The sequence below is a fragment of the Sinohyriopsis cumingii genome, unplaced genomic scaffold (assembly GCF_028554795.1).
Source record: "Sinohyriopsis cumingii isolate HCF-2022 unplaced genomic scaffold, ASM2855479v2 utg000198l, whole genome shotgun sequence".
In the NCBI taxonomy this organism is placed as follows: domain Eukaryota; kingdom Metazoa; phylum Mollusca; class Bivalvia; order Unionida; family Unionidae; genus Sinohyriopsis; species Sinohyriopsis cumingii.
Window position 1 is genome coordinate 2,174,292 of NW_028315875.1, and position 14,844 is coordinate 2,189,135.

Here is a 14,844-nt window from a genome sequence, read left to right on the forward strand (position 1 = left end):
TCTCTGTTTGAAAGATGTGACTGTGTTACAAAAGATTTTTTATTTTTACTTGAAAGTCAGCAGAAGAATGAATTTGTTGAGGTAACTTAAGGCTGTTGGCCTTATGGTATGCAAAAGCCATGAATAGAACCTGAAGAGTGTGGTTTTTGTTGTCAGTGATCAACAGTATCTACTGCTGAAGAATACTGTCCTTCTGATGGCACATCCCTTAGCTAAGGGGAAAGGAAGAAAGAGGGAATGAGGAAGAGGTGGGATAAACAAAAGCCAAAGAACCTCCAAAATAACTTGGATTACCCATTCATTTTGCAGCAGTAGGTTGATCCAATGTAATCAGAATAGCAGGACTCTGGCATCCCCCAGTAAACTATCTGTGGGTATTGGGTAATCTTCTTGAGGTGACTTTTATCTGGTCAGACATCAGAGCATGCCAAGCATACAACCCGCTTCAGCTGTGAAGCAAGGGCTTGGGGGGTGATATCCTGTGTGCAAGCTCTCACAGGAAGGAACAACAGTTTGTACATGCCGTGACATGTCTCTGTACGTTTCAAGTTGTACTTGATAGTGCAAACAGGATCTTATTTTTGGCCACAAAGACTGGTCGTGTCAAGAGAACCACCAAACCCTCCAATCTGAACTGAAAAGAGTTTGGGTCAACATAAAGGGTATGCAGCTTGCTTACCCTGCATATGGAAGGTAAAGCTATCATAAAACATGTCTAGTAACTTTAATGAAGTGTGGGCTAGAGGCTCCAGTTGATTTGAATTGAGCCATCTTAAAACCCAGGATTCTGCCAAGCGAGCAGAAGAAGATGGGACTGGCAGGAATGGAACACCCCTGACCATGGTTACTTGAGAAAATTTGGGTTGGATGGAATTTGGATAAAATCTTGAGTGGATCTATCACTAGATCAAGTAGATCAGTGACCAGGACATGTCCCTGATGAGAGTGGCTATCAGAAACATCTTGCATTTCTGACCCTGTGACTTCTGTTATTATTTTTGGTATCAGGACTGTGGGCAGGTGGCAAAATGCCAACAACCCATCCCAACTGATTTACAGTGCATCCACAGCCCAAGTTTCTAGATCTGGAACTGGAAAGACAAAGGTGGGTAGCTGATGATTCCACCTTGTCTCAAAAAGGTCAAACATCAAGATTTGAGTGAAGACTGCATGATGGAGAGACCATTCTGCATGAAGGACTGATCTCTTCTGAATAGAGTGTCAGCCCAGACATAGTGTGTTGAGAATGTGTTTGATTTGTACGTTGATATGGAGATTGTTGCATCAATGAAGAAACTGCCAAATCAGAACACACAGGTAGGGTGAGTTGGTGTCCCCCTGTTTGAGGAGAGAGATCACCCACCAAAGAGATGTCGGACATAAAAAGGACTGTATCGCTGGAAGAGTCTATCTTTCCAGGAAGTAAAAGCATTGATTACAACCTTCATCTCTAGAAGAATGATATGTAGATACTGTTTTGCTGGCTCCCACATGCCACTGAGAGTAGTGAAGGCAGGCAAGGTGGTGGGGCAGTTCCTCAGTTGCCTACCTCTGAACTTCCTCTATTCTTCCTCCAAAACCAAATGTGATGCAAACAGGGTCATCTGGAAAACAAAGGTATGACAAGGTTTGAGCGAGCAATGTGGAATGCAGAAATGTGACACATCATATCATGTGTGAGTTGGCCAAAGCCATCAAAGTATTGGCCATAGTATGGTGAGCAGCCCTGGTAAATGATCCTAGCAATCCTGGCAATTGTCCTCCAAGTGTAGCTTTTGCCAGGTTTCTCTGTGGGTCTTAATGAGGTGAAATCCATCATTGAAGAAGAAGCAATGACATCCCAAACCAGCTGATGTGGCATGAAGCACATTTTGTCCACTTTATTAACAGATGAATGGGCATATGAACAGCTGATATATTCTTTTCAAAAGAACAGTACTACCTCCATAAGCCTAGACAATTGGGGAAGGAACCAGAAAGACAGCATTGCTTTGTCCTCACTGAGAGCTACCAATTCTTTTTCTAGCATTATAGTCCTGTGTAGGGGTAGATGGTGGAGGGCATTCTGAAGTAGCCAGCACCCTATAAATCCTCAATGGCAGCCTGAAAGCTGGTTGGATCTGAGTCTGATGTGAAGGATGGAGTTTTGTCGCACTCGCTGTGCATCAAGGCCTAATCTGGGTCCACTTGCAGCTCAAAAACTCATTTCCATCCCTATGAAAATGTCACCAGCTCTCCCTTTGGACAAGCAGTGAACATAATGAAGTCTGGCTGCTTTGCTCAGTGAATTGTCTGCCAGTAAATAAGACAGTACAGTTATCACCAGTACCAGTCTCCTTTCTTCTCACTGAAATCTGTCATAGTAATGGCATATCACCAATGGTACAGTTAGATGGACAGATCTGTCACTAAAATCCCCATTAGCTAAGCTGGCTGGACCATTTCAATCAAAAGGTTCACATGTTGGAATGGCTGGCTGGCAATGCTGGACAGCTAGCAACAGTGCAGGCTTATTTTTCATTTGGATCCAGTACAAATCCCATGAGTTCTGGTTTATAGGCCCAAAGACCATCCTTAAACATGTGAATGGACTTACACCCAATGGGCTTCCTAAAAGTGGGTAACACTCCCTCAATAAGTCAGAAATGCAAGTGACAAACTAGTTGGCTAGGCCATATACTCAAAAGGTCTCACATGCATTTATTACACTTTGATGACAGGTTTCACTGAAACAATAAGATGAAACAAAATACACCAAAAATGCATAAACTTAAGATGTATCTTGTTTATAAGTCACTAAAACAAACAACTGTTGTTAACTGGATGTGAATGCAATAAGCAGTGTGTGCGAAACCATGAATAACAACATGCATCAACTATAGCATGTTGTACATGTGGTCTAATAATTGCCAAGTCCGAGAAATTCCAAATAAATAAATCCAAAATTATGTATGGATAGTTTGAATTTAACACAAATTTCGATCTGGATTCATGGGAGGTGTCTCATACAATGTTGTTGGATGGAAGTGAAGCTTAAAAACTAATAACACCTGATGGTTATAATGGGAGATAATCAGCAAGAGTTATTGCCCTTTCTATATATATATATATATATATATATATATATATATATATATATATATATATATATATATATATATATATATATACATATATATGAAATAGAAGTCAAATTTTTGTCTCTTTAGAAGGACTGAATTCAGGAGGTAGCAGGCTTATATCAATAATGTTAATGTTAATGTGATCGGGGAATGTCTTTGAAGGAGAAATAAGCAAATATGCACACAGAAATAACAGTAAAACAGCAATCACAACAATATGCAACAGTTTACAAACTTGATAATGGAACAAAAGCTGGTAATATCTGGTGATCTTACATTTTGAACATTTTGTACAAGTGCTGGGACAATGAAATGGCTATATTTTTATCTGCATATATTAATTGTCATACACAAATAATAATAATTTTTTTTTCCTGTCTTAAGACTTACATCTATTAGGGTTTCTATTCATGGCAAGTTTAGAATGTGTTACAAGATTACAGCAGACATGATTTTTCATCAAAAATGCTGATATCATATGAGGTTTAATAAATCAAAATATCATATTTTTATGACACATTAGAGTAGTACATGATGTCATAACATTATATATCATATTTTTATGACACATTAGAGTAGTACATGATGTCATAACATTATATATCATATTTTTATGACACATTAGAGTAGTACATGATGTCATAACATTATATATCATATTTTTATGACACATTAGAGTAGTACATGATGTCATAACATTATATATCATATTTTTATGACACATTAGAGTAGTACATGATGTCATAACATTATATATCATATTTTTATGACACATTAGAGTAGTACATGATGTCATAACATTATATATCTTCCTGGAACTTATGTGTATATGGCATTTTATTATTCTAAAGCAATTTAAAAGGCAACTTTTATACTACATAGTGTACTACAATAAAATATAAATCTTCGATGTAAAGAATATCAATTTTTATGAACCCAGCATACATGATATTAACATCTATTTTATACATGTCCACATCACATTAAGAAATGTCTCTTTAATAAGTGCGACATATTTTTTTTTCAGATTGATGAATTTATAATAGAAAATATCACTACCATTAGGAATAAAGTGATCATGTTCTTTAGGTATGGATGATGGCAATGGAGATATGTTGTAATCTTTGTTCCGATGTCCTGTAAATACCTCACCACATCTGCATCTGGAAAAAAATAAAAAAACTCTGATTACTAAAGCAAATTGAATCAAAGTTAATGGTTAAAGAAATATTGAATATTTTTTGCAAAAATTACCAGTACTTTATGCCTCTGATGATGTAAATAAGTTAACTGAAGAAAACAGAAAATCGGCCACAGCTGCTGGGTTTTTTCATTTAACATTTCGGTTTGCAAAAACATTTACAAATTTTAATCAAGTGTTTTTAATAATAGTTAGTTGAATGTTCAAAGAGATCATCATTTCGCATGGTGAACAGGAAAGAATCAAAGTTTTTCAAATATCAGTCTTCCAACTTACTTCAGTTCTTGTGTCATTTTGACTTCCTTATTAGGAACTGGAACAAATCTACAGCATTCTTTCTGCTTAAAATTCAGCTTTATGAAATTTCTCATTTCTTTCATGAACTGAAAGGCAAATAATTAAGTAAAGAAATATTGCATGATAAGACAACAATATCCAGTCCGATATTGGCATTATTCTGCAAAAGTTTGTTGCTATAAAATTACTTATTGGTTTTAGGTATGATACATGTAAACAATCATATAAACTTCATAAATGCTATGTGTATATTAAATTTTCCATAAAAACTGACATTGTCTGCCTACAGATTAAACATTTTCAGATGAGATGATAAGATATAGTGCTCTGAAAATGATGTGTCAAGCTTAACTAAAAACAACATTAAGTTTTAAAAATTGCATACTCTGTGACAGATCAAAACAATTTTATAAGGTCAAAATAATTTAATAATTTCAAAAAAAGTTTCAAAAATTATAATAATTGCATGATACTTGAATCACATATGGACAGACAGCAAAAATTAAGCAATAATCTTTCTTCTGCTATTGTAGTGTGAGCATTAAATAAAATATAAAAGAAGTGAATAAAGAATTACGGAAAAATCTGTAAAAATGTAATTTGGTCCTTGCATCCCACTAAAAATCTTCATTAGTATCCAAACTTATGTAAATTGATAATTTAAACTTTGTCAGTACCACAAGTATTGGTGTTAATGATGGACAGTAGTCAATTCTACAAAAAAGATGAAGTTAGTGACAAATATTACTATCTGATAAATTGTTTAATTTTATTTTAACAATAAACATAATATCAAACAAATGCAATTAAGATGCAGAAAACAGCTACATTAACCATGCCTCCAAGAAATGCATCCTGCATTTTTTAAAAACATAATAAAAAATATTTTAATTATGGGAATAAACCAATAATTATAACTTTATAATTAAGTTCATATAAACTATAAAATAATTACATCAGTACCAAACAAAATTATTTCTTTGAAATTAAGTAAATTCAGTTGTGAAACTTTTAACTTTATTGTATATTTAGCATCATCTGTAGATATTTGTCTTTGTCTTTCCATTAAAGTTCTACTTCAATGTATTGTTATTATAACATTATTTACTCTGATTTAAAATATCATTATTCAACTGAAAGACGTAAGTTTTATTGTGCTCACATACCATATACAATTGTGCATTATATATATATATATATATATATATATATATATATATATATATATATATATATATATATAGATGTAATTGTAGAAGGCCTCATGGACGATTAGTCAGTTGACCAAATGAGCTTCTTCTTTAAATAAAGATAAAGTCATTATTATTTCTATTATTATTATTATTATTATTATCATTATTATTATTAATATCATTATTATTAAATAGGGTTCTCTAGTTTTTTCCATAAATCTTGACTCAACACTAACAAATTTGTATTGTTGTGCCAAAAAACAACAAACCAAACCAATAAATCCGAAAAACCTTTCAAATCTTGAACATAATCACTCACAAACAATATTGTTTTTACAATGGTGAAAAAATGAAAAGCAAGAACCAAAATTTCATACATATGGAAGCCAAATAAAAAGAGTTAAAAGTGAAAGCAATTGTGGCTACCACAACAGCAGATCAGAGCCTATGATGTTTGCAGCTGGACCCATCCTATGCACATTTATATATGGAATGCTTACATTTTATACCATATACTATTAATCAAGGTACTTTAGTACCATTAGATATACCTATTATATACAATAAATCATAATATTGTTGTAACATTAAACTTACATTATCTACCATACACTGTGAATCATAACAATTTCTAGTATCATTAAATTTATAATAAATACAATCTACTGTCAATCATAAATTATAATATAGCAGTATCATTAAACTTAAATTCAGCTATAACTTATTTAGGAAATGTTCATAACTCACTCATTTACAATACATATGTAACATAACTATGTGTTGCTAATGATGCAAACAACATTTTGGTGAATTTCTTTCACTTATTAATCTATAAAAAAATACTGCCAATGAAAATGTTTAATTTATATTAACTATGTACCTCATCTTCTGTTTGTGTTGATTGTTTCACTAATTTTCCAGCTGAGGACACTGGCTTGGTTCTGCCTCGCATGTTTGCATATTGAGTTTTCTCAAGGGTCAACTCTTGTTTTGATGGTGAAGAAAACTCCTCATTCTGATGGTATCTTGAAATTTCAGATGACGTAATGCCATATTCACTATGAATGGGAGACACTTTTGATCCAGTTGGAAAGGCCATTTTAAAACTGAATTAATTCTCCTATCCTGCCTAAGAACTGGAAGGAAATAAATGATAAATACTATTTCTCTTATTTCTCTTCAAATTTTACTGCAATCTCTCTTTGCTCAGCTACCTTGAATTGCATACACATAAGAACAGCAGTGACTACTAGTGAAGCTAACAATTTTCATAGTCAAATGCATATATTCGATTCATTTATTACGTCCAAAAACAAACAAATTTAATGCTCAAGCTCAGTAATGTTAAAGGAGAAAAGCTGTATTGCAGACTGCCAGCTTATATTATGACAATATATGACAATACACATTCCCTGATTTATTTTGCATAAATTGCAATCAAAATTGCAATTAGGTGCTAGTAGTAGGGGGTAGTTCCATTATGAAAGATGGCAGCATATCTTGGGAGAAATAGCAAGGAATTCTGCAGTTACATTAATTTCTGGTTGTCTTTAAAAAGCCACTCTAAAACCAAAGCCTAGAGAATCAACTTACCTTTTATGGAAGCTAGGAAAAATTATCTGAAAAGTTTTTTTTCATTTGTTGATGCAGACCTATGGATTAGCTATTTAGTCTTATTTAGCTAAAGTTCATAAGTAATTTGTTGCAGGTAATCAGTCTCTAGTTCTTTCATTTCACAAACAACATGAATATCTTAAAAATTATTTTACAAGAAAGGACACAAAATTATTACAAAAATTATCAAAAATTCAAGAATATATAAAAGGAAAAGATATTTACATCTGCCACTTCTTATTCTCAAATAAATAAATAACTTTTCCTAAAAGCTTGAGCAGTGAGTTATTGACAGATACACTTGTACGCATGTACTTTCAATTATCCACTGGCTTACTATACAGTGTTATATTCTCAAGCATTCCTATGTCCATAACTTTTGCATAACTCAATAAATGAATTATGCAAGTTTATTTTAAAACTATATCAGATTATACTGATTTTTAATGAAGTGAAAATTCTGTCATTTCACTACTCAAAAGTGTTTACCTGTGTATAAAAACAACTTTCATTGACGGCACATATACCACTTTTTCTGGTCAGATTAAATAATTGCAGTGTACTGAACCTGTCCTATTGTAACCTGTACAGAAAATGACATCAAGCAAATTGCTTCAATAATCATATTTCAACACATTTAAGAAAATATAAAATAAATAAAGAACCTGTGTCTCTTTTGTGCCTTGTACAATTAGAAAAGTAAATTATTATCCTCAATTAGCCAGATTTAGAAGTCTGTGACCCCCAGGTAGATAATTATTATTATTATGTCTACTTGCATAGAGTCTACAATGAAGATTGGAAACCATACAATGTTTTGCATAGTGTTTCTTCTAAATAAAATGTTTTTATGAAATGATAATGGTAAAAACTGTATGGTAAATTATGTCAGCAGTTTCAAAACAAATCATTATCATTAACATCCCAAAATTGCATTTTTGATTAGGTCTAAACAGTTATGGATCCCAAAATTGCATTTTTGATTAGGTCTAAACAGTTATGGATCCCAAGCTCAACTGCTTCATATGATCCATCACAATAAAAACAGGGACATTTTAGTTAATCCGATACTGTGAAAATTATATATTTACATTTTCTAAATTCATTTTTATTATTATTCCATAAATTAAAGAATCAACAAGTGAATGCATTATTGTTAGTCTAATCTGAACATAATCATTAAATGTCTAAGAGCATTCTATTTCAGTATCACATTGTAAACATGCCTTACACTATATGCCAACAAAATGCCCTTGATTTGTGTTTGTTGTCCATGTTAATAGGCAGAATAAGTTGGAAAACATTAAAACATTTAAAGAAACAAATTATATTGATAAGCCTTTGGCAATCAAAGAAAAGAGTTTTTCAGGGTTTTTAAGTCAGGAATTTGCAGGCTTTGTAATAAGGACCTATCTAAGTGTTACAAAGTTAGAATATATCATAAAGTATAAAGCTATAGTGTAAGTCATACTGGTCATTGAGGCATACAGTACTATTTCGGTAATGGCTGTAATTATTTAGAAATTGATAACACATATCTTAAACTGGCAATTATTAACTTTATTTCAATCTTCATACATCCATATTACTTGGAGGGTCATTACATATACATAATACACCCTGAGAAATACATGCGGGAAAAATCAATGTTATGGGGTCATTCCATACCATACCACTCAAAATCCAATAATCTTCCCATGTGACTGTCTAATTTCCATGAAATTTTATCTATTTATACAGTTATATAAATGATGGCTGCAGGCAAAACTTTCAGAGAAAAATTGCAATTACTTCTGAAGTTATAGCTGACACAAGTGAGGAAGGGTAGCATAGTTTTATTACTTGCAAATTCATCAGCTTACAACAAAAGGTTTTCAAATGCTAGTAACTGATTTTATTGCACAGATAACAGGCTGAAATTTACTGAACTATATTCATGACCAGGAGGATCTCAGTCTGAGGTCTGATTTTCAAGATCTCAGCTATTTGTAGAGATAGACACCCCTAAATTTGGCCCTTTTGTTTCTTACATATTTTTTCTCCAGATTTTAAGGTAGAACTATTACCTGGTCATCCATCACAACAAAAATATGATTTTATTTGAAAATTATATCTACAGAGGAATGTCCAAAATTAATTTCATCTGAATCAAGTTCATTACTAAGCTCTACCTGATGCTCAAAACTTGAAACATCCCACAAAAATGCAAACACTGTGTCCTCATAAAATAATTGGTATGACAATGTGGGCAAATATCTAACATAATGAATTTTTTTTATATGATCAAGATACATATCTTAGCCGAATTTCACCCAAGTGTCTCAGTGCTTTCATCTTCAAATCATTTTGTATTTGTACCCCCTATTGCATGCTAGCAACAATGCTGAAAATCAACATATGTAGTACCATCAAAGCAAACACCACTTAAAAATATTACCAACATATTACGTTCTTTTTCATTTAATCACTGGTATGCATAGTTAATATAAACTAGGATAAAAACTACAGCTTCACCATCCAAGATGCTGTGCAAGGTCATCACTAGGACAACTTGCAAGCCATGATCCACCCATTTGTGGTATATTACATAATGAATGGTGAGATAAAATGCTGGAATGTTTTGTTTTGTTTTGGATTGCCTCAAGCATGGAACTGCCACTATACATTCATTTATTAAAACCTTGATATCCAATCTCAGGACCATGTTACCATCCATCAAGATCATAAAAATGACCCTGTACTTGAAGCAGAATGTCATTTTGTTGCCACAAGCCATGGCAAGAGCCCCTGTGATGGCATCTGTGGTACAGTGAAGTGCCTAGTTACTTAAGCCAGCCTAGAAGCAAAGGTAGAAGTGCACTTTTTCACACCAACTCGGATGTTCAACTTGGAAACATTCATGGAGTGAAATTTATTTTGTATCTGCAAATGATGTTGCAAAGTTTCATTTGTCTGAACACTTTAGTGAAGTTAAGACTCTTGCAGGCACCTGTTGTCTGATCACTGCTTTATTCCCATCTCTTATGTGGAACTGAAGATGATCTATGCCGATTATGATTTTAACAGGTTATATTACGTGAGATGCAGACAACAGTGATTCCCAGTGCACTGCCTGATTTCACACAACATGACAAATTGCAGCCTGGAAAGGATGTTGCATGTATTTCTGACAAGGAATGGTATATTGGAAATACTCTGATTTACAATGTGGTCTGTTTAACAGCTTCATGAAGTAATCCCATACATGAAATCTCTCCTTGATGCCAGTACTGTGTAGGGCTGATCAAATCCCATAGCCTGATGTCTCAGACTTTTAATTTTTGAAATTGGACAAGTAACATTTTATGAGGCTCTAGCACAGGACAAGTGCTTTTTTCCTATTTTGACAAGTTGGGCAAGCTCTAATGTTCCATGTTTAATTACTTATATACCTTTTTTTTGACCATTCATATCCTTCAGTCATATTGAATCCTTGAATCTACCTCTCCATTTATTTATTCAGGTCCTTGAAATATTACAACTACAATAAGTGGTCATGGATAACTGTCACATGTGTCTATTACGGCTTGACATTATAATGATCAAATTGTCATAATTTTTCCATAATATATAAGGTGGAAGGAGTTCAGAAGTGGTTTTAGACCCATTGCCCATTTGTCTTGCAACCATAATGATAGTAACAGGTTCTGCTTAAGTTTTGGCATTAAGCCAAAGTGTAAGCTTATAAAGATCAATGAAAGCAATATCCCTTGATAATTTGAATAACATCATTTGCACAACTAGTACATGTAGCAACACATGCCACCACTAGAGGGCTCTGGCAAACAAAATCATCATTTGCTGAAATGCCAAAGCCGAACTCATTACCAGTGGTACTTTTTCTATTTTTATGTGTAAAACTCCAATGTAATTATATCTGAACATATTTATGGTTGAAAGGTCAACTGTCCATATTTGGTGTATATGAACTTTCCACAATAAATTTCAGGTGGAAATAAATGTAAGCAGAATTTTTCAAAATGCAGAAAAACAAGAAAATGACAATTTATGCTCATTTACACCTGCTTTTTAAATACTTTGGGCTTCTTTATAGAATAATAATAGTAAAATGAGTGGTAATATCTTTATAAACCCTACAAATTATGTCTTTGTGAAATGTCACCCAAACTGCAAGAACAGTAACTCTCCCTAGCATGTGGCTAAATAAACTGTGAGTCAAAAACATGTTAAACTTCATTTTATTGTAAAGATGACATTTAAACCAAGACATTAGATTATAAAAGATTATAAAAATGTATTGTCATTCTTTACTATTGTCATTTATTGTATTTTTGAGGTAGACCCTACATATGTTATTTGGAGTCAATGCCCTGATATCATGCAATCACAGGATACCTAAAATTCAAACAATATGGTATAAAATGGATTAAACTGCCAGAAGAAAACAAGATGAGGAATTAATATTAAAAACCTAAATTTCGGGACAGATAAGTCTTAAACTATTTTTCAGAATTTCAAATAAATGAGAACAATTTGAGGCTTTAGCATTTTTATGAATTGTATATCATGATACAGAACAGAATATCGATCTTCATTTTTTCTCTGTTTGAAATAAATAATAATAATAATAATAATAATAATGAGGACTTTGTATAGCGCCTAATCTTTAGAAGCTCTAAGCACTTTACAACATTAGACAACACCTATAAGATAAAAAACATATATAATGAAATTAGAAAACATAAAAAACATGCTGAAAATATTTAAGGTAGGAAACATTAGGTCTTTTAAGTTTGTTCTTGCAGTCGAAATAAGTGAGTTTTTAGAGCACTCTTGAATGGTATCACTGTGTCTTTGTGTCCAAGTTCAGTGGGCAATTCATTCCACGTTGCTGGGCCCTGGTATGCAAAAGAACGCTGTCCATATGACTTTGTTTTCATAGTGGGAATGATGAGTATACGATTGTCAAAAGAGGAGTGTAAGTATCTTGCTGGTGTGTACACATGGGTGAGGTCGGATAGGTATGTTGGACTGGAGTCTGTCAATGAAACGTAGCACAGAGAACAAATTTTGTGTTTGATCCTGGATCAAATGGATAGCCAGTGTAGAGTACAGAGCAGCGGGGAGGTGTACTCTGATCGTGGTACTCTAAGTATGATCCGAGCAGCTGTGTTTTGAACTTTTTGAAGTTTCTGGAGTAGATATTGAGATGAACCAGACAGAATTGAGTTACAATAGTCCAGTCTTGAAAGTACTAATGAACACACAAGTGTTTTAGTGACATCAACTGAAAGATATTTGCGAATGGAGCTGATGCATCTCAGCTCAAGATATGCAGCCTTGCATATGTTCATGACATGTTGGTGCAATGCATGACATGTTGGTGCAATGTGAGAGTACTGTCCAGAGTAACACCTAGGTTTTGTACTGATTGTGTGAATTTAATGTTGGTGTTGCTGATATTTATTGTTTGACGTAAAGGATGTGAATGAGAAAATCTTTGTGTTGTGATCAGAATGGCCTCAGTTTTATCATCATTCATCTGCAGCTTGTTACATGTCATCCATGATTTCGCATCAGAAATGCACCTCTCTACACCTTGGATGGTAGCATCAACTTCAGTTGGGTGGCTAGATTTGTATATTTGGGTGTCATCAGCGTACAGTTGGTGAGACACTGGATGATGATCTATGACACTTGAGAGCGGCTGAGCACTGTATAGAATGAAGAGAACCGGTCCATAAATATTGCCAGTTTCTTATTTTATTTCACATTTTAACACTTGCCACTGCTTCATTAAATATCAAACAATGCTGAACATAATGGGCAGAATTAATTTTTAAAAATACTTAAAAGTTCAGACTTCCAAAATTAATTTTGAGACTTCCAGAATCTATACTCTATAAATCCTGACATCCTATAATGAAACGTTAGTGGAAGATCTGCACAATATGAAAAGCTGATGAAGGAATTAGTTAAAACTTTTGTCCAGATGACCTTGGGCTTGTCCTGTCTGGCCTAACTGGCTAACTCAGTTTTTATCTTTCTATTCAGTGATTTAGTGATTAAAACTGGATGTTTGACTTGTTTTCTATTAAACTTGATGAGGTTATAAACTTAAGCAGCAGAAGTAGAACTTAATTTTATTTTAAACATGGAAAATGTACCGACACTATCCTATCATAACCAAATGTTAAAATGGTAACAGTTATTTACTAACTAAAAAAAATATGAATTCAGATAAATGTACAGTATATATATATACAAGTGAACTGTGACAAGAATGCATTAATTTCAAGTGTCACATGATTTGAACTTGGGTATGACTCAAGAATGTGGTATTTCATGCAAACATATTTGAGTGATGCTTTGTAAAAAATTAAGGAAAAATTAAATATATTCTTCAATTTGAATTTTCACAAGATTTCTAATTAACCCTGTGTAAGAAATATACAGATTTTAACAACAAATAACGAGGCAAAAAATTGGGGGGGTGGGATGAGATAAGACCATTATAAAAATGATGGATGGTACATGTTTCACAAATCCTCCTGTGAATTTATTTCAAAAGATCTCATAAAAATGAATATTCATTTTGTAACTCTGCATACTCAAATTTGAATTATGCACACACACATACACACAAATTCTCCTGCATTTAATATTTTGAAAAATGCGTCCCCTGTCCGTTGTGTTGACATACACTACAGTGAATTTCATGTAGTTTAAAATAAGTGTACATTTCAGTAATTAGCCCCAACTCATTAAATAAATCATTTGTCTTGGAACCATAAGTAATAGTTTTGTCTAGCTTAAGTTCTGGCAATATGCCAAATTCCAGGCTTATAACGGTCAATGAAAGTAATGTTCCCCGACAGTTCGTGTACGTGACATAGCAATGGCACAACTAGTGCCAATCTAAATGGTATTTCTTTCGATTTCTTACCTTAAACGTTGAACATTGTCTTCATTTGATGCAAGACTCACTTGAATGTTAAAACTACCTTTTTTTTCTCTATGCAAATGGCAATGAGAGAAAAAAAAGTCTTTCTTTGCGAGCAAATGTTACTTAGCTTCATTGTCGGTCCTGCAACGACTGGCTAAAACACGCAAAAACAGGCAAAAACCCGCAAACCAAGTACCGGTACAGTTTCGTTTTAAGCTGACAAATAATTATAGGTTACTGCATTTGTATGGGAAAATATGAACGAGTGTTTTCTTAGTAATACTGCATTACCTTTGGGATTTTGGAAAATACTGAATACTGGTTCCAATTTTATACAAATGAATATATACGAATTGTTTTTATGTTACGCTACTCGTGAATTAGGATTTTACATGTGAAATAATTGTGATAATTCACGGCAGTGAATATTTTCACTGTCGCGTCGGTAACATTGTAGCTAAAAAATTGTAT

The 14,844-nt window shown here is 33.2% G+C and overlaps 1 protein-coding gene across 1 annotated transcript in view; it reads right to left on the bottom strand.

Annotated features, from left to right (window-relative positions):
- The window catches only part of LOC149774575 (uncharacterized), a 42,357-nt gene extending 27,849 nt beyond the window's left edge, over nt 1-14,508 (bottom strand). Inside the window, exons 1-4 of the mRNA XM_089945024.1 lie at nt 14,374-14,508; nt 6,694-6,949; nt 4,600-4,706; nt 4,182-4,285 (exon numbers count right to left, since the gene is read on the bottom strand). Of these exons, the coding sequence (XP_089801150.1) occupies nt 4,182-4,285; nt 4,600-4,706; nt 6,694-6,912 (430 nt within the window). The 5' untranslated portion in view covers nt 6,913-6,949; nt 14,374-14,508. The remainder of the gene's footprint in view (nt 1-4,181; nt 4,286-4,599; nt 4,707-6,693; nt 6,950-14,373) is intronic.
- Between the last annotated feature and the right edge of the window lie 336 nt (nt 14,509-14,844).